This window comes from Hoplias malabaricus, chromosome 7 (assembly GCF_029633855.1).
Source record: "Hoplias malabaricus isolate fHopMal1 chromosome 7, fHopMal1.hap1, whole genome shotgun sequence".
Taxonomy (NCBI): domain Eukaryota; kingdom Metazoa; phylum Chordata; class Actinopteri; order Characiformes; family Erythrinidae; genus Hoplias; species Hoplias malabaricus.
Genome location: NC_089806.1, coordinates 45760932 through 45786717, shown reverse-complemented (window position 1 = coordinate 45786717; position 25786 = coordinate 45760932). Strand labels below are relative to the sequence as shown.

The window sequence follows — 25786 nt, the reverse complement described above, 5'->3', positions numbered from 1 at the left end:
TCTATTTTAGAAAATGTCTGATGCTCCAGCACCAGTCGCTTAAATTTGTTATTATTGCCAGCATGCACTGTCTGGCTGTGCTGAGATAAACCTCGCAGCACAAACACTCAGAAAACACCCCCTCTGCCCTTTCTGTATGGTAATACTATATAACCGTGTTTAATGTTTTCAGACAGTATAATGGCATGAAAAATGAGGATACTGCCCATTCCTAGTGGGGAAATTAAAAATAAATTCATTTGAATCGGTTTGTTAACGATTTTGACAAAAACCATGTCACATAATCTACATGAGGGTCATGTCTTTGCTATTAGGGTAATCCCCAGACAGGAAATAATGCAGGACATCTAGAGATGACTCATTGCTATAAGCTTCTGAGCTATTGCTAGAAGCACAAAGTTAAATCATAATGAAATTAATTGTTTATATAATCACTTAAAAATAATGTTTTTAAAGCATGAGGTAAGTAGTTCTAACTTTCAGCTATTTGGCTGCACTTGTAACTTTTCTCTGTCAAATCTCTTCATTATTCTTACCTTTAAATCAGGATGAATTGTTACTTCATAATCTGAGGACAAATCATAGACTGTAACACTGTAGCTTATAAAAAACTGAAAATCTGCATATTTTTACTTGTTTTAATTGTGGACAACCTGCAAACTGAAAACAAAAATAAGCCCAATGTGTTTCGGGTGTGCAGAAAAATGTCAGCAGATCTACATAAATCTTTTGAAAATCTATGATACACCCTAGGTATTGAAACTCTGAGAGATATACCACTGCTTCTCTGCGTTTTATATTTTCTAAGTAAATATGCTTGTTGTGAATTCATTTGGCAGGACCATTTACACTGGAATTAGGTAGCAATAGGATTTTTTGTTTCATATTATGAAGCCTGGGCGGCACGGTTTCGCAGCAGGTCACACAGCTCCAGGGACCTGGAGGTTGTGGGTTCGATTCTCGCTCCGGGTGACTGTCTGTGAGGAGTTGGTGTGTTCTCCCCGTGTCCGCGTGGGTTTCCTCCGGGTGCTCCGGTTTCCTCCCACAGTCCAAAAACACACGTTGCAGGTGGATTGGCGAAAGTGTCTGTAGGTGTGAGTGAATGTGTGTTTGTGTGTGTGTGTGTGTGTGTGTTGCCCTGTGAAGGACTGGCGCCCCCTCCAGGGTGTATTCCCGCCTTGCACCCAATGATTCCAGGTAGGCTTTGGACCCACCGCGACCATGAATTGGATAAGCGATTACAGATATGAATGAATGAATGAATTATGAAGCCTTCATATTATCATATTGTATCTGAGTATATTTTTTGCTGAGATGGCCTGCTCCAAATGCAACACACATCCAAAATATTGGCCATGATGAAAGAATTTTTGTCCATGACATTTATCTGTTTTGCTTTAAGAATACAATATGACAGCATTCCGGAATCCTCCAGAATGCCTTTACAGTTATTCACAGAATCTGCCCCAATTATTAAAAAACTTGTTGGCTTAATAAATTCACAATATATCAAATGTTATGAGATATTAAATGTAGCAATTAAACAAAATAGTACTTTGATGTTAGATTCTGCTTTTACCTCAGCATACAATATAAAATGACTAGAATGTCAGTGTGTAGCTATTTTTAAAATCATTTAAAACAAAAATGATCTAAAATAATTGATGTGACTGAATGATAACTAATCCATATCATGAACAAAATCTACCATTCAATTTTTATAATGACATTTTTCAAATCTCTCTTGTTAAAATGAAGAAATTACAAAAGCATGTTTCTGCTATTTGGATAAAGTTTTTAGATTTTAACATATGGTTAAGCTAAAAAAAAAAAGACAGAACAAGCAAAATTGTAATTAATAAATGTATGTGTCTGACATTTGTGTTTTTAATTGGAAGTGCTTAGTTGTAAATATATATTAATTAATTAAAGAACTTTTATTAGTGAAGAATGTGTTTTTAATATTTGAAGTGTTAAAACAAGTTTAACACATCTCCTAAACCATGGGTAAAACAAAGCATAAATAATTGGGTTAATGGTAGAGTTTAAATTAACAAGGACCAATATAATTTGAAACAATCCTACACCAACCTCAATGACTCTGCCTGATAAACTGTACATAAAATATGGAAGTAAACAAACCAAGAAAACAGACACTACTATCCCAAGAACCTTAGCTGCTTTTCTCTCAGACTTCATTGAGATTTCATTCTTTGAAGTTCCAGTCTGAATATTAAGGTCTCTGATAGCAGTGGCATGTTTCTTAGCAATGACAAAGACTTGAATATACAGTGTAATTATAATAGACAATGGGAAAACAAAAATAAACAGTAGGTCAACAACAGACCAGACCTCATCTATAAAGAGGAAGCATCTTCCAGGACACATTACTACACGCTCAAAATTTCTATTGAAATAGTGAACTGTTAAATTATAGGTGAAAATTATACACCAGTTACTTAAAATTACGAAACACATAATGCTTACAGAGACAGTTCTGGTATAAAAAAATGGGTTTGAGAGAGCAACGTACCGGTCAACTGCAATCAGAGCAATATCAAATATGGACGTGCTTGCAACAATATAGGCGGTTAATGTAAAACATATACAAAGTACTCTGTTGAAAATCCAGCATGACTCAATCATACTGATTAATGCTAGAGGAAATACAAATGCACCAATCAGAAAGTCAGACATAGCCAGAGAGAGGATGAGCATGTTAGTCGGAGTGTGGAGCTGCTTGAAGTGACAAACAGAGATAATAACAAGCAAATTCCCACACACTGTTAACAGAACAACAGCAGCTGCAAATATGTACAAAATCACATACACTGCAGTAGATAGAGATCTCTCTGGACAGTGAAAGTACAGACAGGGATCTGTTTGGTTAATTCCAGTAAAATTCATGGGTTCAGCAGTTGATGTGCTGTAATAGAAAACAATTCAGATCCTGGATTCTCCTGAGAGGCAGCAGTAGTTCATCTCTTAGAGCAGAAGAGTTACTAAGTGAACAGGCAGCAGCTCTGATATGTATGTGGTGAAGAATTTAGACTGAATTTCTATTACAGGTTGATACATATTCAGTAAGTGGGTGGAGCTGTGAGAAAGCATGGAGGCAAGATTGGGGCAAGATCTTAGATTGCATTTTTACCTCAGTTGAATTATTTTAAATGGGTTTAATATTTGTACTAACATTTGGGAAAGTGTCTCTTTAAATCAGTTTAATGTTTTGTCACTTTCATTGTGTCACATAGTCTTTCAGAGCCAGGCATGGTTAATTTCTTTTCTAGGCTTGGTTCAGTTACATACGGAATGTTTTCCCCCTCCCACTGTATTTCCACTATTGTACTTTGCATTTGCATGGCCACAGCTGATGAGACTGTGCCTAGAAAGGGGTTCCTGGTACAATAATACGTCTTGTACAATGTAGATATATAAGATATAAATAAGGAATTATTTTTCCACTAAAGACTTTTTAAAACATGTATTCAGGTGACACTCAGAATACCCTGGAGAAATGTTAAGATTGGCAGATGTAGAATCAGAATGTCACGCCCTCGTCATGTCTGTTTCCCAGGCCATGTGCTCTTTTAGCACATGGCTATGTTTGTTGTTGTTCTAGTCCCGCCTTTGTCCCGCCTCCTCGTCTGTGTCATTTGTTAATCTGCCCCCTCGTTAGCTGTCCATTTCTTTTCAATGAAAACCTTTTTGATACTGAGGTATTCAGGTGGCATTTAGGATAAGCTGGATAGATGTTGAGACCTGGTAAAAGGATATCCAGACTTTGCATTCTTTGATTGATGTCTTCATAAGATTGGTTTGAAAAAGTGCATTTTTTTGCAATGTATACAAGTGCAAGTCAACGTGGAAAATGGGCTTAGGTGGTATACCAGCAATACCAATTGTGTGTGTGGTGTGTCAAATTTCAGTTCTGTGTCTTTAAGTACAAGGCCAGCATTCATTTATGTGCACTTGAGAGCCACAGTGAGGGGGCGCTCTTGGACTGGTGCTTTGACTGGTGATGTCACAGTCTCACAATGGAGAAAAAAGAGCAGTTGAGAGTTTAGTGCTCGAATGAAGTTGAAAACAAGCAAAGCACTCAGAAGACACTTCACCCAGTTTTATGCTCACAGGTATGAGGCTTTATCTCTAAATAAGTGTGATTAGAGCTGGAGTTCACTCTATAACAATTTGCTGTGATATGCTATGTCTGTTTTAGAAAATGTCTGATGCTCCAGCACCAGTCGCTTAAATTTGTTATTATTGCCAGCATGCACTGTCTGGCTGTGCTGAGATAAACCTCGCAGCACAAACACTCAGAAAACACCCCCTCTGCCCTTTCTGTATGGTAATACTATATAACCGTGTTTAATGTTTTCAGACAGTATAATGGCATGAAAAATGAGGATACTGCCCATTCCTAGTGGGGAAATTAAAAATAAATTCATTTGAATCGGTTTGTTAACGATTTTGACAAAAACCATGTCACATAATCTACATGAGGGTCATGTCTTTGCTATTAGGGTAATCCCCAGACAGGAAATAATGCAGGACATCTAGAGATGACTCATTGCTATAAGCTTCTGAGCTATTGCTAGAAGCACAAAGTTAAATCATAATGAAATTAATTGTTTATATAATCACTTAAAAATAATGTTTTTAAAGCATGAGGTAAGTAGTTCTAACTTTCAGCTATTTGGCTGCACTTGTAACTTTTCTCTGTCAAATCTCTTCATTATTCTTACCTTTAAATCAGGATGAATTGTTACTTCATAATCTGAGGACAAATCGTAGACTGTAACACTGTAGCTTATAGAAAGCTGAAAATCTGCATATTTTTACTTGTTTTAATTGTGGACAACCAGCAAACTGAAAACAAAAATAAGCCCAATGTGTTTCGGGTGTGCAGAAAAATGTCAGCAGATCTACATAAATCTTTTGAAAATCTATGATACACCCTAGGTATTGAAACTCTGAGAGATATACCACTGCTTCTCTGCGTTTTATATTTTCTAAGTAAATATGCTTGTTGTGAATTCATTTGGCAGGAACATTTACACTGGAATTAGGTAGCAATAGGATTTTTTGTTTCATATTATGAAGCCTGGGCGGCACGGTGGCGCAGCAGGTCACACAGCTCCAGGGACCTGGAGGTTGTGGGTTCGATTCTCGCTCCGGGTGACTGTCTGTGAGGAGTTGGTGTGTTCTCCCCGTGTCCGCGTGGGTTTCCTCCGGGTGCTCCGGTTTCCTCCGGGTGCTCCGGTTTCCTCCCACAGTCCAAAAACACACGTTGCAGGTGGATTGGTGAAAGTGTCTGTAGGTGTGAGTGAATGTGTGTTTGTGTGTGTGTGTGTGTGTGTGTGTTGCTCTGTGAAGGACTGGCGCCCCCTCCAGGGTGTATTCCCGCCTTGCACCCAATGATTCCAGGTAGGCTTTGGACCCACCGCGACCCTGAATTGGATAAGCGATTACAGATATGAATGAATGAATGAATTATGAAGCCTTCATATTATCATATTGTATCTGAGTATATTTTTTGCTGAGATGGCCTGCTCCAAATGCAACACACATCCAAAATATTGGCCATGATGAAAGAATTTTTGTCCATGACATTTATCTGTTTTGCTTTAAGAATACAATATGACAACATTCCGGAATCCTCCAGAATGCCTTTACAGTTATTCACAGAATCTGCCCCAATTATTAAAAAACTTGTTGGCTTAATAAATTCTCAATATATCAAATGTTATGAGATATTAAATGTAGCAATTAAACAAAATAGTACTTTGATGTTAGATTCTGCTTTTACCTCAGCATACAATATAAAATGACTAGAATGTCAGTGTGTAGCTATTTTTAAAATCATTTAAAACAAAAATGATCTAAAATAATTGATGTGACTGAATGATAACTAATCCATATCATGAACAAAATCTACCATTCAATTTTTATAATGACATTTTTCAAATCTCTCTTGTTAAAATGAAGAAATTACAAAAGCATGTTTCTGCTTTTTGGATAAAGTTTTTAGATTTTAACATATGGTCAAGCTAAAAAAAAAAAAGACAGAACAAGCAAAATTGAAAGTAATAAATGTATGTGTCTGACATTTGTGTTTTTAATTGGAAGTGCTTAGTTGTAAATATATATTAATTAATTAAATAACTTTTAATAGTGAAGAATGTGTTTTTAATATTTGAAGATTTAAAACTAGTTTAACACATCTCCTAAACCATGGGTAAAACAAAGCATAAATAATTGGGTTAATGGTAGAGTTTAAATAAAGAAGGACCAATATCATTTGAAACAATCCTACACCAACCTCAATGACTCTGCCTGATAAACTCCACATAAAATATGGAAGTAAACAAACCAAGAAAACTGACACTACTATCCCAAGAACTTTAGCTGCTTTTCTCTCAGACTTCATTGAGATTTCATTCTTTGAAGTTCCAGTCTGAATATTAAGGTCTCTGATAGCAGTGGCATGTTTCTTAGCAATGACAAAGACTTGAATATACAGTGTAATTATAATAGACAATGGGAAAACAAAAATAAACAGTAGGTCAACAACAGACCAGACCTCATCTATAAAGAGGAAGCATCTTCCAGGACACATTACTACACGCTCAAAATTTCTATTGAAATAGTAACTGTTAAATTATAGGTGAAAATTATACACCAGTTACTTAAAATTACGAAACACATAATGCTTACAGAGACAGTTCTGGTATAAAAAAAATGGGTTTGAGAGAGCAACGTACCGGTCAACTGCAATCAGAGCAATATCAAATATGGACGTGCTTGCAACAATATAGGCGGTTAATGTAAAACATATACAAAGTACTCTGTTGAAAATCCAGCATGACTCAATCATACTGATTAATGCTAGAGGAAATACAAATGCACCAATCAGAAAGTCAGACATAGCCAGAGAGAGGATGAGCATGTTAGTCGGAGTGTGGAGCTGCTTGAAGTGACAAACAGAGATAATAACAAGCAAATTCCCACACACTGTTAACAGAACAACAGCAGCTGCAAATATGTACAAAATCACATACACTGCAGTAGATACAGATCTCTCTGGACAGTGAAAGTACAGACAGGGATCTGTTTGGTTAATTCCAGTAAAATTCATGGGTTCAGCAGTTGATGTGCTGTAATAGAAAACAATTCAGATCCTGGATTCTCCTGAGAGGCAGCAGTAGTTCATCTCTTAGAGCAGAAGAGTTACTAAGTGAACAGGCAGCAGCTCTGATATGTATGTGGTGAAGAATTTAGACTGAATTTCTATTACAGGTTGATACATATTCAGTAAGTGGGTGGAGCTGTGAGAAAGCATGGAGGCAAGATTGGGGCAAGATCTTAGATTGCATTTTTACCTCAGTTGAATTATTTTAAATGGGTTTAATATTTGTACTAACATTTGGGAAAGTGTCTCTTTAAATCAGTTTAATGTTTTGTCACTTTCATTGTGTCACATAGTCTTTCAGAGCCAGGCATGGTTAATTTCTTTTCTAGGCTTGGTTCAGTTACATACGGAATGTTTTCCCCCTCCCATTGTATTTCCACTATTGTACTCTGCATTTGCATGGCCACAGCTGATGAGACTGTGCCTAGAAAGGGGTTCCTGGTACAATAATACGTCTTGTACAATGTAGATATATAAGATACAAATAAGGAGTTATTTTTCCACTAAAGACTTTTTAAAACATGTATTCAGGTGACACTCAGAATACCCTGGAGAAAGGTTAAGATTGGCAGATGTAGAATCAGAATGTCACGCCCTCGTCATGTCTGTTTCCTAGGCCATGTGCTCTTTTAGCACATGGCTATGTTTGTTGTTGTTCTAGTCCCGCCTTTGTCCCGCCTCCTCGTCTGTGTCATTTGTTAATCTGCCCCCTCGTTAGCTGTCCATTTCTTTTCAATGAAAACCTTTTTGAAACTGGGGTATTCAGGTGGCATTTAGGATAAGCTGGATAGATGTTGAGACCTGGTAAAAGGATATCCAGACTTTGCATTCTTTGATTGATGTCTTCAAAAGATTGGTTTGAAAAAGTGCATTTTGTTGCGATGTATACAAGTGCAAGTCAACGTGGAAAATGGGCTTAGGTGGTATACCAGCAATACCAATTGTGTGTGTGGTGTGTCAAATTTCAGTTCTGTGTCTTTAAGTACAAGGCCAGCATTCATTTATGTGCACTTAAGAGAGCCACAGTGAGGGGGCGCTCTTGGACTGGTACTTTGACTGGTGATGTCACAGTCTCACAATGGAGAAAAAAGAGCAGTTGAGAGTTTAGTGCTCGAATGAAGTTGAAAACAAGCAAAGCACTCAGAAGACACTTCTCTCAGTTTTATGCTCACAGGTATGAGGCTTTATCTCTAAATATGTGTGATTAGAGCTGGAGTTCACTCTATAACAATTTGCTGTGATATGCTATGTCTATTTTAGAAAATTTCTGATGCTCCAGCACCAGTCGCTTAAATTTGTTATTATTGCCAGCATGCACTGTCTGGCTGTGCTGAGATAAACCTCGCTGCACAAACACTCAGAAAACACCCCCTCTGCCCTTTCTGTATGGTAATACTATATAACCGTGTTTAATGTTTTCAGACAGTATAATGGCATGAAAAATGAGGATACTTCCCATTCCTAGTGGGGAAATTAAAAATAAATTTATTTGAATCGGTTTGTTAACGATTTTGACAAAAACCATGTCACATAATCTACATGAGGGTCATGTCTTTGCTATTAGGGTAATCCCCAGACAGGAAATAATGCAGGACATCTAGAGATGACTCATTGCTATAAGCTTCTGAGCTATTGCTAGAAGCACAAAGTTAAATCATAATGAAATTAATTGTTTATATAATCACTTAAAAATAATGTTTTTAAAGCATGAGGTAAGTAGTTCTAACTTTCAGCTATTTGGCTGCACTTGTAACTTTTCTCTGTCAAATCTCTTCATTATTCTTACCTTTAAATCAGGATGAATTGTTACTTCATAATCTGAGGACAAATCGTAGACTGTAACACTGTAGCTTATAGAAAACTGAAATTCTGCATATTTTTACTTGTTTTAATTGTGGACAACCAGCAAACTGAAAACAAAAATAAGCCCAATGTGTTTCGGGTGTGCAGAAAAATGTCAGCAGATCTACATAAATCTTTTGAAAATCTATGATACACCCTAGGTATTGAAACTCTGAGAGATATACCACTGCTTCTCTGCGTTTTATATTTTCTAAGTAAATATGCTTGTTGTGAATTCATTTGGCAGGACCATTTACACTGGAATTAGGTAGCAATAGGATTTTTTTATGTTTCATATTATGAAGCCTGGGCGGCACGGTGGTGCAGCAGGTCACACAGCTAAAGGGACCTGGAGGTTGTGGGTTCAATTCTCGCTCCGGGTGACTTGTCTGTGAGGAGTTGGTGTGTTCTCCCCGTGTCCGTGTGGGTTTCTTCCGGGTGCTCCGGTTTCCACCCACAGTCCAAAAACACACGTTGCAGGTGGATTGGCGAAAGTGTCTGTAGGTGTGAGTGAATGTGTGTTTGTGTGTGTGTGTGTCTCTGTTGCCCTGTGAAGGACTGGCGTCCCCTCCAGGGTGTATTCCCGCCTTGCACCCAATGATTCCATGTAGGCTTTGGACCCACCGCGACCCTGAATTGGATAAGCGATTACAGATATGAATGAATGAATGAATGAATGAATGAATGAATTATGAAGCCTTCATATTATCATATTGTATCTGAGTATATTTTTTGCTGAGATGGCCTGCTCCAAATGCAACACACATCCAAAATATTGGCCATGATGAAAGAATTTTTGTCCATGACATTTATCTGTTTTGCTTTAAGAATACAATATGACAACATTCCGGAATCCTCCAGAATGCCTTTACAGTTATTCACAGAATCTGCCCCAATTATTAAAAAACTTGTTGGCTTAATAAATTCACAATATATCAAATGTTATTAGATATTAAATGTAGCAATTAAACAAAATAGTACTTTGATGTTAGATTTTGCTTTTACCTCAGCATACAATATAAAATGACTAGAATGTCAGTGTGTAGCTATTTTTAAAATCATTTAAAATAAAAATGATCTGAAATAATTGATGTGACTGAATGATAACTAATCCATATCATGAACAAAATCTACCATTCAATTTTTATAATGACATTTTTCAAATCTCTCTTGTTAAAATGAAGAAATTACAAAAGCATTTTTCTGCATTTTGGATAAAGTTTTTAGATTTTAACATATGGTTAAGCTAAAAAAAAAAGACAGAACAAGCAAAATTGAAACTAATAAATGTATGTGTCTGACATTTGTGTTTTTAATTGGAAGTGCTTAGTTGTAAATATATATTAATTAATTAAATAACTTTTATTAGTGAAGAATGTGTTTTTAATATTTGAAGTGTTAAAACAAGTTTAACACATCTCCTAAACCATGGGTAAAACAAAGCATAAATAATTGGGTTAATGGTAGAGTTTAAGTAAACAAGGACCAATATCATTTGAAACATTCCTACACCAACCTCAATGACTCTGCCTGATAAACTGCACATAAAATATGGAAGTAAACAAACCAAGAAAACAGACACTACTATCCCAAGAACTTTAGCTGCTTTTCTCTCAGACTTCATTGAGATTTCATTCTTTGAAGTTCCAGTCTGAATATTAAGGTCTCTGATAGCAGTGGCATGTTTCTTAGCAATGACAAAGACTTGAATATACAGTATAATTATAATAGACAATGGGAAAACAAAAATAAACAGTAGGTCAACAACAGACCAGACCTCATCTATAAAGAGGAAGCATCTTCCAGGACACATTACTACACGCTCAAAATTTCTATTGAAATAGTGAACTGTTAAATTATAGGTGAAAATTATACACCAGTTACTTAAAATTACGAAACACATAATGCTTACAGAGACAGCTCTGGTATAAAAAAATGGGTTTGAGAGAGCAACGTACCGGTCAACTGCAATCAGAGCAATATCAAATATGGACGTGCCTGCAACAATATAGGCAGTTAATGTAAAACATATACAAAGTACTGTGTTGAAAATCCAGCATGACTCAATCATACTGATTAATGCTAGAGGAAATACAAATGCACCCATCAGAAAGTCAGACACAGCTAGAGAGAGGATGAGCATGTTAGTCGGAGTGTGGAGCTGCTTGAAGTGACAAACAGAGATAATAACAAGCAAATTCCCAGACACTGTTAACAGAACTACAGCCGCTGCAAATATGTACAAAATCACATACACTGCAGTAGATACAGATCTCTCTGGACAGTGAAAGTACAGACAGGGATCTGTTTGGTTAATTCCAGTAAAATTCATGGGTTCAGCAGTTAATGTGCTGTAATAAAAATAATTCAGATCATGGATTCTCTTGAGAGGCAGCAGTAGTTCATCTCTTAGAGCAGAAGAGTTACTAAGTGAACAGGCAGCAGCTCTGATACGTATGTGGTGAAGAATTTAGACTGAATTTCCATTACAGCTTGATACATATTCAGTAAGTGGGTGGAGCTCTGAGAAAGCACGGAGGCAAGATTTGGGGCAAGATCTTAGATTGCATTTTTACCTGAGTTGAATTACTTTAAATGGGTTTAATATTTGTACTAACATTTGGGAAAGTGTCTCTTTAAATCAGTTTAATGTTTTGTCACTTTCATTGTGTCACATAGTCTTTCAGAGCCAGGCATGGTTAATTTCTTTTCTAGGCTTGGTTCAGTTACATACGGAATGTTTTCCCTCTCCCATTGTATTTCCACTATTGTACTTTGCATTTGCATGGCCACAGCTGATGAGACTGTGCCTAGAAAGGGGTTTCTGGTACAATAATACGTCTTGTACAATGTAGATATATAAGATACAAATAAGGATTTATTTTTCCACTAAAGACTTTTTAAAACATGTATTCAGTTGACACTCAGAATACCCTGGAGAAAGGTTAAGATGTCTGTTTCCCAGGCCATGTGCTCTTTTAGCACATGGCTATGTTTGTTGTTGTTCTAGTCCCGCTTTTGTCCCGCCTCCTCGTCTGTGTCATTTGTCAATCTGCCCCCTCTTTAGCTGTCCAGGTGTATCTCGTCTGTGTCTTGTATTTAAGTTCCCTTGTGTCTCTCCTGTTAGTTGGACATTTCACCTTGGTCGTTTCTTATCCAGTTGTCTTGTTTCCGATCTTCGCTTTGTTCCCCAGTCTAGTCTGTCTCTGTGATAGTTTCATTTCGTGTTGTGTTCTTTCTTCGTTGTTTTTTATATCTTTCGTTAAATTAAACTCTCCATGTTTTAGCAAGTCCGTCCGCCTCAGTCAGTCCACCGCCCGCGAGTCCCTGACAGAATGTCCAACCCATATATGGACGCAGCTAGCACTGAAAATACGTTTGACAGGGCCGTGATATGGAGTAGCCGGCTCCGGCAGATTCACGCCAGCGTCGCTCAGCGCCTACAGGAAGAGGCAGCTCATGAATCGATTGATTGTGCCTGCGCGAGTTGAAGGAATCGGCGAAGGAAGCGGGCTGGAGTCTCCCCCTCTCTGGAAGATTACCCCCTCAGGTCCGGGGAAATTTTTTGGGGGTGGGGGCTGTTAGCCTCCAACTTTAGGACAAAGGAAGTGAGGCTAAGAGGGGGGATCCATGGATAAAGAAATCCTTCAAGAGTGCGCCCATCAGACCCCCTAAACCCTTAACAGCACCAGTGCAGGACGTCGTTGCAGGGCCCCCTGCCTCCGTGGACGTTGTTGCAGGACCACCTGCCTCCGTGGACATCGGTGCAGGGCCCCCTGCCTCCGTGGACATCGGCACTGGGCCTCCAGCTCCCAAGTACCTCTCAACCGCTATTGTCTCCGTGAAGGTGGCGCCCGCGGCTCCTGTCTCCGTGAAGGCGGCGCCCGCGGCTCCTGTCTCCGTGAAGGCGGCGCCCGCGGCTCCTGTCTCCGTGAAGGCGGCGCACGCCGCTCTTGTCTCCGTGAAGGCGGCGCCTGCCGCTCTTGTCTCCGTGAACGCGACGCCCGCCGCTCCTGTCTCCGTGAACGCGGCGCCCGCCGCTCCTGTCTCCGTGAACGCGGCGCCCGCCGCTCCTGTCTCCGTGAAGGCCGCTTCCCCAGCCGAATCTGTCCCTGTGAAGGCGGCTTCCGCAGCCACTTCTGTCCCTGCGAAGGCGGCGTCCCTCACTGCCTCTGCACCCATGACTGTGGCTTTGGCCGCTTCTGGTCATGTCAATAGGTCGGCCCCAAAGACTTCGGGGCCGATCCCCAGAACTGTGCCCAGGCTGGTTCATCAGACTTCCCCACAGACATTTGCCAGTCCTGGGCACCCCCCTGTTATTTTGGTTCCCCTGTCTGTTCCTGTCCTGGTCCCTGTCTCTGTCTTCATCCCAGTAACTATGTCTGCCTTTGTCTCTGTCCCAGTCCCTGTCACTGTGTTTGTGTCTGTTCCCGTCAATGTTCTGGTCCTTGTTCCCCTGCCAAGTCCTGTACAGTCCCCTGTTAGTCATGTCCAGTCTCCGTATCCGTCCAGCGTTCAGTCACCTGTCTTGTCTCCAGTCCAGTTCCCTTTTCAACCCCCTGTCCGGTCTCCTGTCCAGTCCCATTACCCAGTCCTGTCACCTGTCTTGCCTCATGTCCAGCACCCTGTCCAGTCACGTGTGTCTACTCCTGCCTTGTCTCCTGTCTTCTCACGGTTCCCGTCTCCTTTTTCTAGTCCTGTCCAGTGTCTCTTGTCCCCAGCTCCATTTCCTGTGTCTGTTCCTGTCTTGTCTTGAGTCTTGTCTTCCGTGGTTTTGTTTTCCGTGCCCTCTCCTGTGCCAGCTCCTGGGAGGTTTAGGAGTACGCGCCCCTGGAGTTGAGTGTTCAGGGGGGGGGCATCTGTCACGCCCTCGTCATGTCTGTTTCCCAGGCCATGTGCTCTTTTAGCACATGGCTATGCTTGTTGTTCTAGTTCCGCCTTTGTCCCGCCTCCTCGTCTGTGTCATTTGTTAATCTGCCCCCTCGTTAGCTGTCCAGGTGTATCTCGTCTGTGTCTTGTATTTAAGCTCCCTTGTGTCTCTCCTGTTGGTTGGACATTTCACTTTGGTCGTTTCTTATCCAGTTGTCTCGTTTCTGATCTTCGTTTTGTTCCCCAGTCTAGTCTGTCTCTGTGATAGTTTTGTTTCATTTCATGTTGTGTTGTTTCTACTGTTGCCTGTTTTTGTTTTGTTATATCTTTCGTTAAATTAAACTCTCCATGTTTTAGCAAGTGTGTCCGCCTCAGTCAGTCCACCCCCCGTGATTTCTGACACAGAACTTGCATTGTTGTATTGAGATTCTTATAAGATGGGTCTTAAGAACAATGTTTTGGTCAATGTATGTTATAACGGTGAAAGATATACTGGGGAATAAAACAACATGAATCTGTTTTTCTACGTTGCTGACATAGTCCAAGCAGACAGTGCACATCAGGTCTGTGTTTCTCTAGCCAGCATAATCCAATGACCAATGGTAATGCTCCATATCTAATTATGAATTTGGGCTGTTGGCTTTCTGTGTTGCCTAAAACAAAGTTAAGGGATAATTTAAGGAAATCACTTCTGGAAACACTTTAGAGTACGATAATTTATAAGCATCAAAACTGTATTCTAAATTAAAATTCACAGAAATGCTGAAATGTTGATTTTTATTATCCTATAACAATCTATGAATGTATCAATATCATGTAATGACTTTATCAGACATACTGGGTATTAGAAGCTTCGTGTGAAACTGTGGATAACAGTGAGATAAACGTGTAAACCTGGTTGTGGTATCTGTGGTAGAGGTAAAGCTTTTGGCTTTTGGTTTGTTTGGTAAAATTCCAAATGGTCAACAGCTATGTATGTGAGGACAGCAAAGACAGGCATAGGTGCCATTTGGGGAGGTGCAAGGGGCATTTCTGTCCAGGTACATTCACTATAGTCATGTAAGATTTACATTTTTACTCTGACAGATTTATATGACTCGAATGGTTAGGAGGTGGCAGTAAATATTTATGTTCCACTCTTTAGTTGTAATGCTTTTCTTCCAAGTTCCTTAATCATTTTTTCAATGTCAACTAAACACAAGCTGCTGATTTATGATCTGTGTACAAATGGTGGACAGAGGTACTGTCATGTTTAACAGATTTATACAAAATGGCAGTTGGTGAATTTGTGATTGTTTTAATCATGGAAGATGATGAAACAGAAATGAAATAAGTGGGCTTTATTTGTGTTGGAGAATGTGAGCAGATACCTTATATTGATTTTCAGCTTGTATTGATTTAAGATGGTGCCACAAGGCAATGTGTTTAAAGAAATTATTGTGTGGTATTTTTGAAAATTAGCGCATGATAAATTAATATAAAGACCAAAAGAATGAGATTTTGACAAATTTTGAGCTATCTTGCTGAGTTTGTGAACATTGGAGAAAAGTAGCCAATGTACCCTATGTAACATCACATACAGGCCCAGTAACATACAAATGGACCGTGATCCTGTTGCTTTTTTAATACTTATTTATGTAACTCATATTAAATGACCCTGACCAGCCACTGAGTGATAACATGATATTTGAGGCTGTGAACAGTTTCTGGAGTTTCTTTAATTTGACATGCCCACGATGACTTCTTGGTTCTTACTGAGCAAACATCCCTTTTTGGTTAGACAAATTTAAGTTGGTGGAACCTACCTACTATATAGTACAACAGGATTTTCAAATTAACAGGATTAACAAAATTATTTGCCGAATCTGTCCCAGTGTTTAAGGAGGTTGTTGAATTAATTAATTCACAATATATCAAATGTTATTAGACATCTGTACAAGAATAGAAAGGTAGCAATGAAGCAAATAAGAAATTTGATATTAGATCCTGCTTTTACCTCAGCATATAACAATTTTAAAACCTTTAAAACAAAAATGATCTGAAATAGTGGATGCTACTGAATTAAAACAATTACAAAAGCATTTTTCAGTTTTTTGGATAATGTTTTTAAACTTTAACATATGTTTAAGCTAAAAAGCCTTTCTTCCCTGTGCTAAGACAGGACAAGCAACAGTGTAATTATTAAATGTATGTGTCTGATTTGTGTTTTTAATTAGAGGTTTTTTATTATAAATCTAAATTAATTAAAGAACTTTTATTAATGAAGAATGTGTTTTTAATATTTGAAGTGTTAAAACAAGTTTAACACATCTCCTAAACCATGGGTAAAACAAAGCATAAATAATTGGATTAATGGTAGAGTTTAAATGAACAAGGACCAATATCATTTGAAACAATCCTACACCAACCTCAATGACTCTGCCTGATAAACTGTACATAAAATATGGAAGTAGACAAACCAAGAAAACAGACACTACTATCCCAAGAACTTTAGCTGCTTTTCTCTCAGGCTTCATTGAGATTTCATTCTTTGAAGTTCCAGTCTGAATATTAAGGTCTCTGATAGCAGTGGCATGTTTCTTAGCAATGACAAAGACTTGAATATACAGTATAATTATAATAGACAATGGGAAAACAAAAACAAACAGTAGGTCAAGAAGGGGCCAGACCTCATCCGCAACAAAAAAGCATCTTCCAGGACACATTACTACATGGTCAAAATTTCTATTGAAATAGTGAACTGCTAAACTGTAGGAGAATGACAAACACCAGTTGCATAAAACTACAAAACACATAATGCTTACAGAGACAGCTCTGGTATAGAGAAATGGTTTAGAAAGTGAGAAATATCGATCGACTGCAATCAGAGCAATATCCAATATCGACGTACTTGCAACAATATAGGCGGTTAATGTAAAACATATACAAAATACTCTGTTGAAAATCCAGCATGACTCAATCATACTGATTAATGCTAGAGGAAATACAAATGCACCAATCAGAAAGTCAGACATAGCCAGAGAGAGGATGAGCATGTTAGTCGGAGTGTGGAGCTGCTTGAAGTGACAAACAGAGATAATAACAAGCAAATTCCCAGACACTGTTAACAGAACTACAGCAGCTGCAAATATGTACAAAATCACATACACTGCAGTAGATACAGATCTCTCTGGACAGTGAAAGTACAGACACGGATCTGTTTGGTTAAAGTCAGTGAAATTCATGGGTTCAGCAGTTAATGTGCTGTAATAGAAAACAATTCAGATCCTGGATTCTCCTGAGAGGCAGCAGTAGTTCATCTCTTAGAGCAGAAGAGTTACTAAGTGAACAGGCAGCAGCTCTGATATGTATGTGGTGAAGAATTTAGACTGAATTTCTATTACAGGTTGATACATATTCAGTAAGTGGGTGGAGCTGTGAGAAAGCATGGAGGCAAGATTTGGGGCAAGATCTTAGATAGCTGTCACATCTTGACACTTTCTGCTTTGTTTTCCCCTTTCTATTTGGCTCTCTCTTCCCTGTTTTCCTGTCTCTGCACATGGCTTTGTTTATGTTTCACTCTAGCTCCGCCTTTGTTCCGCCTCCTCATCGTTTCCCTTGTTATCCGTTTCAGCTGTTTCTTGATAAGTTCATGTATTTAAGCCCTCTTCCCTCACTTCCTGTTATCGGTCATTTTGATTTTGTCTGTTTGCTTGTTTTCTTTGTTTGTTTCATGCTCATGATTCTTCTTAGTGTTTCTCGTTTCTGATTCCTCGTTCCCCGTTCGTTCTCTTACACCTTTTCGTGACCCCCTACTTCGTTTGTGTTTTGAAATGTTTGATCATCTAGCTTGCCCTGTTTCCTGTTCGTTAATGTTATCTCGTGTTTCTCGTTAAGTTCGTTTGTCGTGTTTTCGTTTAAATAAATCATCTGTGTTGTAGCGAGTGTGTCCGCTTCCCGTGATCTTCTCCTCACACCACCCTGACAGAATGACCGATCAAAAGATGGACACAGCTAACACGGACTATCCTTTTAAGAGAGGTGTAATTCGCCGTACTCCGTTCCGCCAAGATCCCGTGGAGGAGGCGTTGAAAGCGGCTTCGGAGTGGAGTCAACGGCTTCAGCTCATCTCCGGTGCGGTTCATTTCCCACAAACAGAAGACTCGATTCATGAATCGAGTGATTCCTCCAGCGGGAATCGACGGAGCCGGAGGAGAAAACAGGCTGGAAGCTCCCCTTCGCTGGAGGATTATCCCCTCAGGTCCGGGGAAATTCTTGGGGGGGGGTTATGTGTAGGGGCTGTTAGCCTCTTACCGCAGGACAACGCAGGTGAGGCTAACAGAGGCGCACCTCTGAGGGAATCCCTCAAGAGTGCGTCCATCAGACCCCCTAAACATCATAAATCCACAACTCGTGCTCGGCGAGCAGCACGAGCACCTGCCTCGTTGGACGCCTCAGCTCCAGTTTCCGAGAGCACGGCGCCAACGGCTGCTCCAGTTTCCCTAAGCGCGGCTCCTCCAGCCACTCCTGTTCCTGGAAGAGTAACACCTCCGGCCGCCTCTCTGAGCGCGGTGCCTCCGGCCGCGCCTGTCTCCCTGAGCGCGGTGCCTACGGCCGCGCCTGTCTCCCTGAGCGCATCGCCTACGGCCGCGCCTGTCTCCTTGAGCGCATTGCCTACGACCGCGCCTGTCTCCTTGAGCGCAGCGCCTCCGGCCGCGCCTGTCTCCCTGAGCGCGGTGCCTACGGCCGCGTCTGTCTCCCTGAGCGCGGTGCCTACGGCCGCGTCTGTCTTCCTCAGCGCGGCGCCTCCGGCCGCGCCTGTCTCCATGGACGACGTCGCAGATCTTTCTGCCTCCGTGGACGTCGTCGATAGGACACCAGTTCCCAAGCACCGCTCTGCGTCCACTCCTGACATTCAGGAGAAGCTTACAGGCCTCATGGCACGCCTGGAGCTCTCCTTGAAGGCGGCGCGCGCCTCTCCTGTCTTCATGAGAGCGACGCCCGCCTCTTCTGTTTCCGTGGACGACGTCGCAGATTCCTCTACCTTCGTGGACGTCGTCGCACATCCTCCTGACTCCGTGGATGACGTCGTCGCAGTTCCGTCTGCCTCCGTGGATGACGTCGTTGCAGTTCCGTCTGCCTCCGAGGATGACGTCGTCGCAGTTCCGTCTGCCTCCGAGGATGACGTCGTCGCAGTTCCGTCTGCCTCCGAGGATGACGTCGTCGCAGTTCCGTCTGCCTCCGAGGATGACGTCGTCGCAGTTACGCATGCCTCCTTGGACGTCACTGCAGGTTCCCCTGTCTCCGTGGACGTCGTCGCAGGGTCTCCAGTCTCCGTGAGTACGGCTCCCTCAGCTGTTCCTACCCCTGAGACTGTGGCTCCGGCCGTTTCGAAGCCAGTGACTGTGGCTCCGGCCATTTCGAAGCCAGTGACTGTGGCTCCGGCCGTTTCGAAATCTGTGACTGTGGCTCCGGCCATTTCTGAACCTGTGACTGTGGCTACGGCCGTTTCTGCCCCCGAGACTGGGGCTACGGCAGCTCCCGGTCAAACCCGTAGGACGGCCCCAAGGACTTCGGGGCCGATCCCCAGAGCTGTGCCCAGGCTGGTCCCTCAGACATTTCCACGGACATTGGCCAGTCCTGGGCACCCACCAGTTGTATTTGTTCCCATGTCTATCCCTGTCTTGGTTCCTGTTTCTCTTCTTGTCCCTGTGCCTTTGTCTGTTTTTGTTTCTATTCCGGTCCCTGTCACCGTGTTTGTTTCAGTTCCTGTTAATGTCATGGTCCCTGTTCCCTTACCTCAAGTCCAGTATCCTGTAAGCCCAGTCCAGTTTCCAGTTAAACCCTTTGTCCAGTCTCATGTCAAATTCCCTGTTAGTCCTCTTCAGTCCTCTGTCCAGTCACGTGTATCTGCTCCTCTTTTGTCTCAGTCCCCGTTCAGTGTTCAGCCCAAGGTCCAGTCACGTGTGTTTTCTCCTGCCTATTCTCCGTCTCTTCTCTCTAGTTCTGTCAAGTGTCCGTTTAAGTCTAGTCCCTTGTTCCCATCTCCATTTCCTATCTTGTCTTGAATCTTTTGGTTTCCTGTTTTTGGTTCTTCTGGCCCCCTCCTGCGCCAGCTCCTGGAGAGTCTCGTTTTTCACGCTCCGGGAGTTGCGTGTCTTGGGGGGGGCGTCTGTCACATCTTGACACTTTCTGCTTTGTTTTCCCCTTTCTGTTTGGCTCTCTCTTCCCTGTTTTCCTGTCTCTGCACATGGCTTTGTTTATGTTTCACTCTAGCTCCGCCTTTGTTCCGCCTCCTCATCGTTTCCCTTGTTATCCGTTTCAGCTGTTTCTTGATAAGTTCATGTATTTAAGCCCTCTTCCCTCACTTCCTGTTATCGGTCATTTTGATTTTGTCTGTTTGCTTGTTTTCTTTGTTTGTTTCATGCTCATGATTCTTCTTAGTGTTTCTCGTTTCTGATTCCTCGTTCCCCGTTCGTTCTCTTACACCTTTTCGTGACCCCCTACTTCGTTTGTGTTTTGAAATGTTTGATCATCTAGCTTGCCCTGTTTCCTGTTCGTTAATGTTATCTCGTGTTTCTCGTTAAGTTCGTTTGTCGTGTTTTCGTTTAAATAAATCATCTGTGTTGTAGCGAGTGTGTCCGCTTCCCGTGATCTTCTCCTCACACCACCCTGACAATAGCATTTTACCTCAGTTGAATTACTTTAAATGGGTTTAATATTTGTACTAACATTTGGGAAAATGTCTCTTTAAATCAGTTTAATGTTTTGTCACTTTCATTGTGTCACATAGTCTTTCAGAGCCAGGCATGGTTAATTTCTTTTCTAGGCTTGGTTCAATTACATACGGAATGTTTTCCCCCTCCCACTGTATTTCCACTATTGTACTCTGCATTTGCATGGCCACAGCTGATGAGACTGTGCCTAGAAAGGGGTTCCTGGTACAATAATACGTCTTGTACAATGTAGATATATAAGATACAAATAAGGAATTATTTTTCCACTAAAGACTTTTTAAAACATGTATTCGGGTGACACTCAGAATACCCTGGAGAAATGTTAAGATTGGGAGATGTAGAATCAGAACTTGCATTGTTGTATTGAGATTCTTATAAGATGGGTCTTAAGAACATAGTTTTGGTCAATGTATGTTATAACAGTGAAAGATATACTGGGGAATAAAACAACATGAATCTGTTTTTCTACCTTGCTGACATAGTCCAAACAGACAGTGCACATCAGGTCTGTGTTTCTCTAGCCAGCATAATCCAATGACCAATGGTAATGCTCCATATCTAATTATGAATTATGAATCACTTCCGGAAACATTTTAGAGTACGATAATTTATAAGCATCAAAACTGTATTCTAAATTAAAATTCACAGAAATGCTGAAATTATTGATTTTTATTATCCTATAACAATATATGAAAGTATCAATATCATGTAATGACTTTATCAGACATACTGGGTATAAGAAGCTTCATGTGAAACTGTGGATAACAGTGAGAAAAATGTGTAAACCTGGTTGTGGTATCTGTGGTAGAGGTAAAGCTTTCGGCTTTTGGTTTGTTTGGTAAAATTCCAAATGGTCAACAGCTATGTATGTGAGGACAGCAATGACAGGCATAGGTGCCATTTGGGGAGGTGCAAGGGGCATTTCTGTCCAGGTACATTCACTATAGTCATGTAAGATTTACATTTTTACTCTGACAGATTTATATGACTCGAATGGTTAGGAGGTGGCAGTCTAAATATTTATGTTCCACTCTTTAGTTGTAATGCTTTTCTTCCAAGTTCCTTAATCATTTTTTCAATGTCAACTAAACACAAGCTGCTGATTTATGATCTGTGTACAAATGGTGGACATAGGTACTGTCATGTTTAACAGATTTATACAAAATGGCAGTTGGTGAATTTGTGATTGTTTTAATCATGGAAGATGATGAAACAGAAATGAAATAAGTGGGCTTTATTTGTGTTGAAGAATGTGAGCAGATATCTTATATTGATTTTCAGCTTGTATTGATTTAAGATGGTGCCACAAGGCAACGTGTTTAAAGAAATGATTGTGTGGTATTTTTGAAAATTAGCGCATGATAAATTAATAGAATATAAAGACCAAAAGAGTGAGATTTTGATAAATTTTGAGCTATCTTGCTGAGTTTGTGAACATTGGAGAAAAGTAGCCAATGTACCCTATGTAACATCACATACAGGCCCAGTAACATACAAATAGACCGTGTTACTGTTTCTTTTTTATTACTTATTTATGTAACACATTTTAAATGACCCTGACCAGCCACTGAGTGATAACATGATATTTGAGACTGTGAACAGTTTCTGGAGTTTCTTTAAGTTGACATGCCCACGATGACTTCTTGGTTCTTACTGAGCAAACATCCCTTTTTGGTTAGACAAATTTAAGTTGGTGGAACCTACCTACTATATAGTACAACAGGATTTTCAAATTAACAGGATTAACAAAATTATTTGCCGAATCTGTCCCAGTGTTTAAGGAGGTTGTTGAATTAATTAATTCACAATATATCAAATGTTATTAGACATCTGTACAAGAATAGAAAGGTAGCAATGAAGCAAATAAGAAATTTGATATTAGATTCTGCTTTTACCTCAGCATATAACAATTTTAAAACCTTTAAAACAAAAATGATCTGAAATAGTGGATGCTACTGAATATCTGTCTGTATTTAAATTAGATTAATTACAACAACTAATCTATAGCATGACGAAAATCTACATTTAAATATATATAATGACATTTTCAAATTTCTCTAGTTAAAACAATTACAAACGCATTTTTCAGTTTTTTGGATAATGTTTTTAAACTTTAACATATGTTTAAGCTAAAAAGCCTTTCCTCCCTGTGCTAAGACAGGACAAGCAACAGTGTAATTATTAAATGTATGTGTCTGATGTGTGTTTTTAATTAGAGGTTTTTAGTTATAAATCTATATTAATTAATTAAAGAACTTTTATTAGTGAAGAATGTGTTTTTAATATTTGAAGTGTTAAAACTAGTTTAACACATCTTCTAAACCATGGGTAAAACAAAGCGTAAATAATTGGGTTAATGGTAGAGTTTAAATAAACAAGGACCAATATAATTTGAAACAGTCCTACACCAACCTCAATGACTCTGCCTGATAAACTGCACATAAAATATGGAAGTAGACAAACCAAGAAAACAGACACTACTATCCCAAGAACTTTAGCTGCTTTTCTCTCAGATTTCATTGAGAATTCATTCTTTGAAGTTCCAGTCTGAATATTAAGGTCTCTGATAGCAGTGGCATGTTTCTTAGCAATGACAAAGACTTGAATATACAGTGTAATTATAATAGACAATGGGAAAACAAAAATAAACAGCAGGTCAACAAGAGACCAGACCTCATCTATAAAGAGGAAGCATCTTCCAGGACACATTACTAAACGCTCAAAATTTCTATTGAAATAGTGAACTCCTAATGTATAGGAGCATATTATAAGCCAGTTGAATAAAACTACAAAACACATAATGCTTACAGAGACAGCTCTGGTATAGAGAAATGGATTAGAAAGTGAGAAATATCGATCGACTGCAATCAGAGCAATATCAAATATGGATGTGCCTGTAACAATATAGGCAGTTAATAAAAAACATATACAAAACACTCTACTGAAGATCCAGCATGATTCAATCACACTAATGAAGACTATTGGAAACACAACCAACCCAATCAGAAAGTCAGACATAGCCAGAGAGAGGATGAGCATGTTAGTCGGAGTGTGGAGCTGCTTGAAGTGACAGACAGAGATAATAACAAGCAAATTCCCACACACTGTTAACAGAACTACAGCAGATGCAAATATGTACAAAATCACATACACTGCAGTAGATACAGATCTCTCTGGACAGTGAAAGTACAGACAGGGATCTGTTTGGTTAATTCCTGTAAAATTCATGAATTCAGCAAGTAATGTCTTGTTAAAGAAACTGCAGGGCTTGGAGTCTCTTGAGAGGTAGCAGTAATCTATCTCCACACACAGAAGGATTACTGGGTGAACAGGGAGCATCTCTGATATTTATGTAGTGGAGAAGTTGGCATTGACTGCAATCATAGCGTGATTCATATTCAGTAAATGGGAGGAGCAATGGGAAAGCAGCAATATTCATTAGAGCATGAGTTGGGGGCAAAACAGGATTTAGTGTCTGTGAAATCTGTAGTTTGACTGCAAATGTAACAACCATAATTCCTCTTTACAATGTTAATGGTATATTAAATGATTCTGCATGTATATATAGGTGACTTAGGATCTCCTGTCCCCGGAGGGAGATCAAACAGGAGGATACCTTCCAGAAACTTTCAGTCCCAGCACCTTATGTGTTTTCAACAAAGGACTTTAATTCCTAACTTGAGCTGGATTAGCTCAGAGATTGTTTGTGTTACATATCGATTCTTTTAGTAAGTGTTGTTCCCTAGTTGCTATGTGGTTGTAAGGGGCAGAGTTGCATTTAGTTTCAGTGGAATTCAAGCTTTTTTTATGACAACGTCAAGTTTTTGAGAGTTACTGATGAACAAGGGCCAGTGGTATTGCCTGCTTGCTTTAGCCAGTTTAGCTGACTTTTTAGGGTTTGACACCAATTGTTGTAATAAGTGCTTTTCTGTCAGTTTCTGCATTGTTATAACAGCTAGAATAATAACAGACTTACACTTTATAGTTGTAATAACATGGTTCAGTGTATACTATAAATGATATATCGGATTTATCATTAAAGTCAATATCAGTTTATTCTTTTACATACATTCTCTCGGCTCAACATTGAGGTTCATTGTTTGCACAAGCCCCGATTGTGATTAACTGTTGAAGCCCCAACAGCAGATTTTGACCTATTGTGAATATTTTACAGCTCGGAAGATTTCTCTCTCTCTCTGTGTGTGTGTGTGTTTATCTGTGGAGAGAGAAAGAGAGAGATACAGAGAGAGGTGCATGTTTATTTGTTGTGAGAGTGTGTGTTGTGTGTGTTTCAGAGAGAGAGAAAGCATGAGAGAGTGAGAGAGAGAGAGACAGACACTTGTTTTCATGACTGTAGTGTAAACTTGAATTACACCCAACAACAGGATGGGGGAGCTCAGGAGATAAAAAAAAAAAAAAGCCATTTCTTACATATATTTCTTCAACATAAAATCAACATGAGCTTCTACTTCATAATTGGAAGAAATTGTTAGACAGTAACACTGTCATGTTAAGTAGCTCTACAGGAAATGGTAAAGTTTGTGATTTTCTGCTTGTTTCCATAATGGGAAATGATCAAATAACAAATTGATACTCAAATATTTTCTATGTGCAGAAGAATGAGCAGATATATGATAATTCAGCATCTACGCTTGTGTGCTTCTCTTGCCTTTATGTCCCCTAAGTAAATGTGATTCTGCTGTAAATTATATCTTGATGATTTAGGCAGGACATTTGGACGTGGAAAAATATAGGTTATGTGTTTAATATTATAGTGTATACTGTGTACCCAAGTATATTGTGTGCTAAGTTGGCCTCCTCCAACCCCTAACACCAGTACCAAATACAGCCAGTGATGAAAGAAATTATCTAATGACATTGTTTATTTATTAATTTATTTTTTGCTTTCAGAATGTGATATGAAAGCATTTAGTTTTTTTTCCACAATGCATTCTGTTATTTATAGAGTCTTTTCTGTTTTTTTAACAATAACTGATGAAATGAAAAAATTAAATGGACACATCTGAGGACATGTAGAATAATAGAAAGATAGCAATGAAGCACCTTGATCTTAAGTATTTTTGTGTTTTGCTCTATTCTCTTTTGTCTGCCAAAATATTTTGGAATATCAGAGTTTGTAGCTGGTTTACACATCATGTAAATCTAA

General features: G+C 39.7%; 4 protein-coding genes and 1 long non-coding RNA gene across 12 annotated transcripts in view; 1 reads left to right on the top strand and 4 right to left on the bottom strand.

Annotated features, from left to right (window-relative positions):
* LOC136702112 (uncharacterized) overlaps window positions 1-25786 on the top strand; it is a 269541-nt gene that overhangs the window by 70867 nt on the left and 172888 nt on the right. The window lies entirely within an intron of this gene.
* LOC136702419 (trace amine-associated receptor 13c-like) lies at window positions 1927-2907 on the bottom strand. Its single transcript, XM_066677468.1, has one exon. It carries the CDS (start codon window positions 2905-2907, stop codon window positions 1927-1929), a length of 981 nt encoding a protein of 326 aa, XP_066533565.1.
* LOC136702414 (trace amine-associated receptor 13c-like) lies at window positions 10386-11366 on the bottom strand. The gene has a single exon (XM_066677463.1). The coding sequence runs from the start codon at window positions 11364-11366 to the stop codon at window positions 10386-10388; it is 981 nt and encodes a 326-aa protein (XP_066533560.1).
* Window positions 16147-17398, bottom strand: LOC136702466 (trace amine-associated receptor 13c-like). The gene has a single exon (XM_066677536.1). It carries the CDS (start codon window positions 17125-17127, stop codon window positions 16147-16149), a length of 981 nt encoding a protein of 326 aa, XP_066533633.1. The 5' UTR covers window positions 17128-17398.
* Window positions 22867-23943, bottom strand: LOC136702538 (trace amine-associated receptor 13c-like). The gene has a single exon (XM_066677647.1). It carries the CDS (start codon window positions 23845-23847, stop codon window positions 22867-22869), a length of 981 nt encoding a protein of 326 aa, XP_066533744.1. The 5' UTR covers window positions 23848-23943.

Coding starts and splice junctions, on each gene's coding strand:
- LOC136702419 (XM_066677468.1), bottom strand. CDS start 2,907: ATGAATTTTACTGGAATTAACCAAACAGATCCCTGTCTGTACTTTCAC.
- LOC136702414 (XM_066677463.1), bottom strand. CDS start 11,366: ATGAATTTTACTGGAATTAACCAAACAGATCCCTGTCTGTACTTTCAC.
- LOC136702466 (XM_066677536.1), bottom strand. CDS start 17,127: ATGAATTTCACTGACTTTAACCAAACAGATCCGTGTCTGTACTTTCAC.
- LOC136702538 (XM_066677647.1), bottom strand. CDS start 23,847: ATGAATTTTACAGGAATTAACCAAACAGATCCCTGTCTGTACTTTCAC.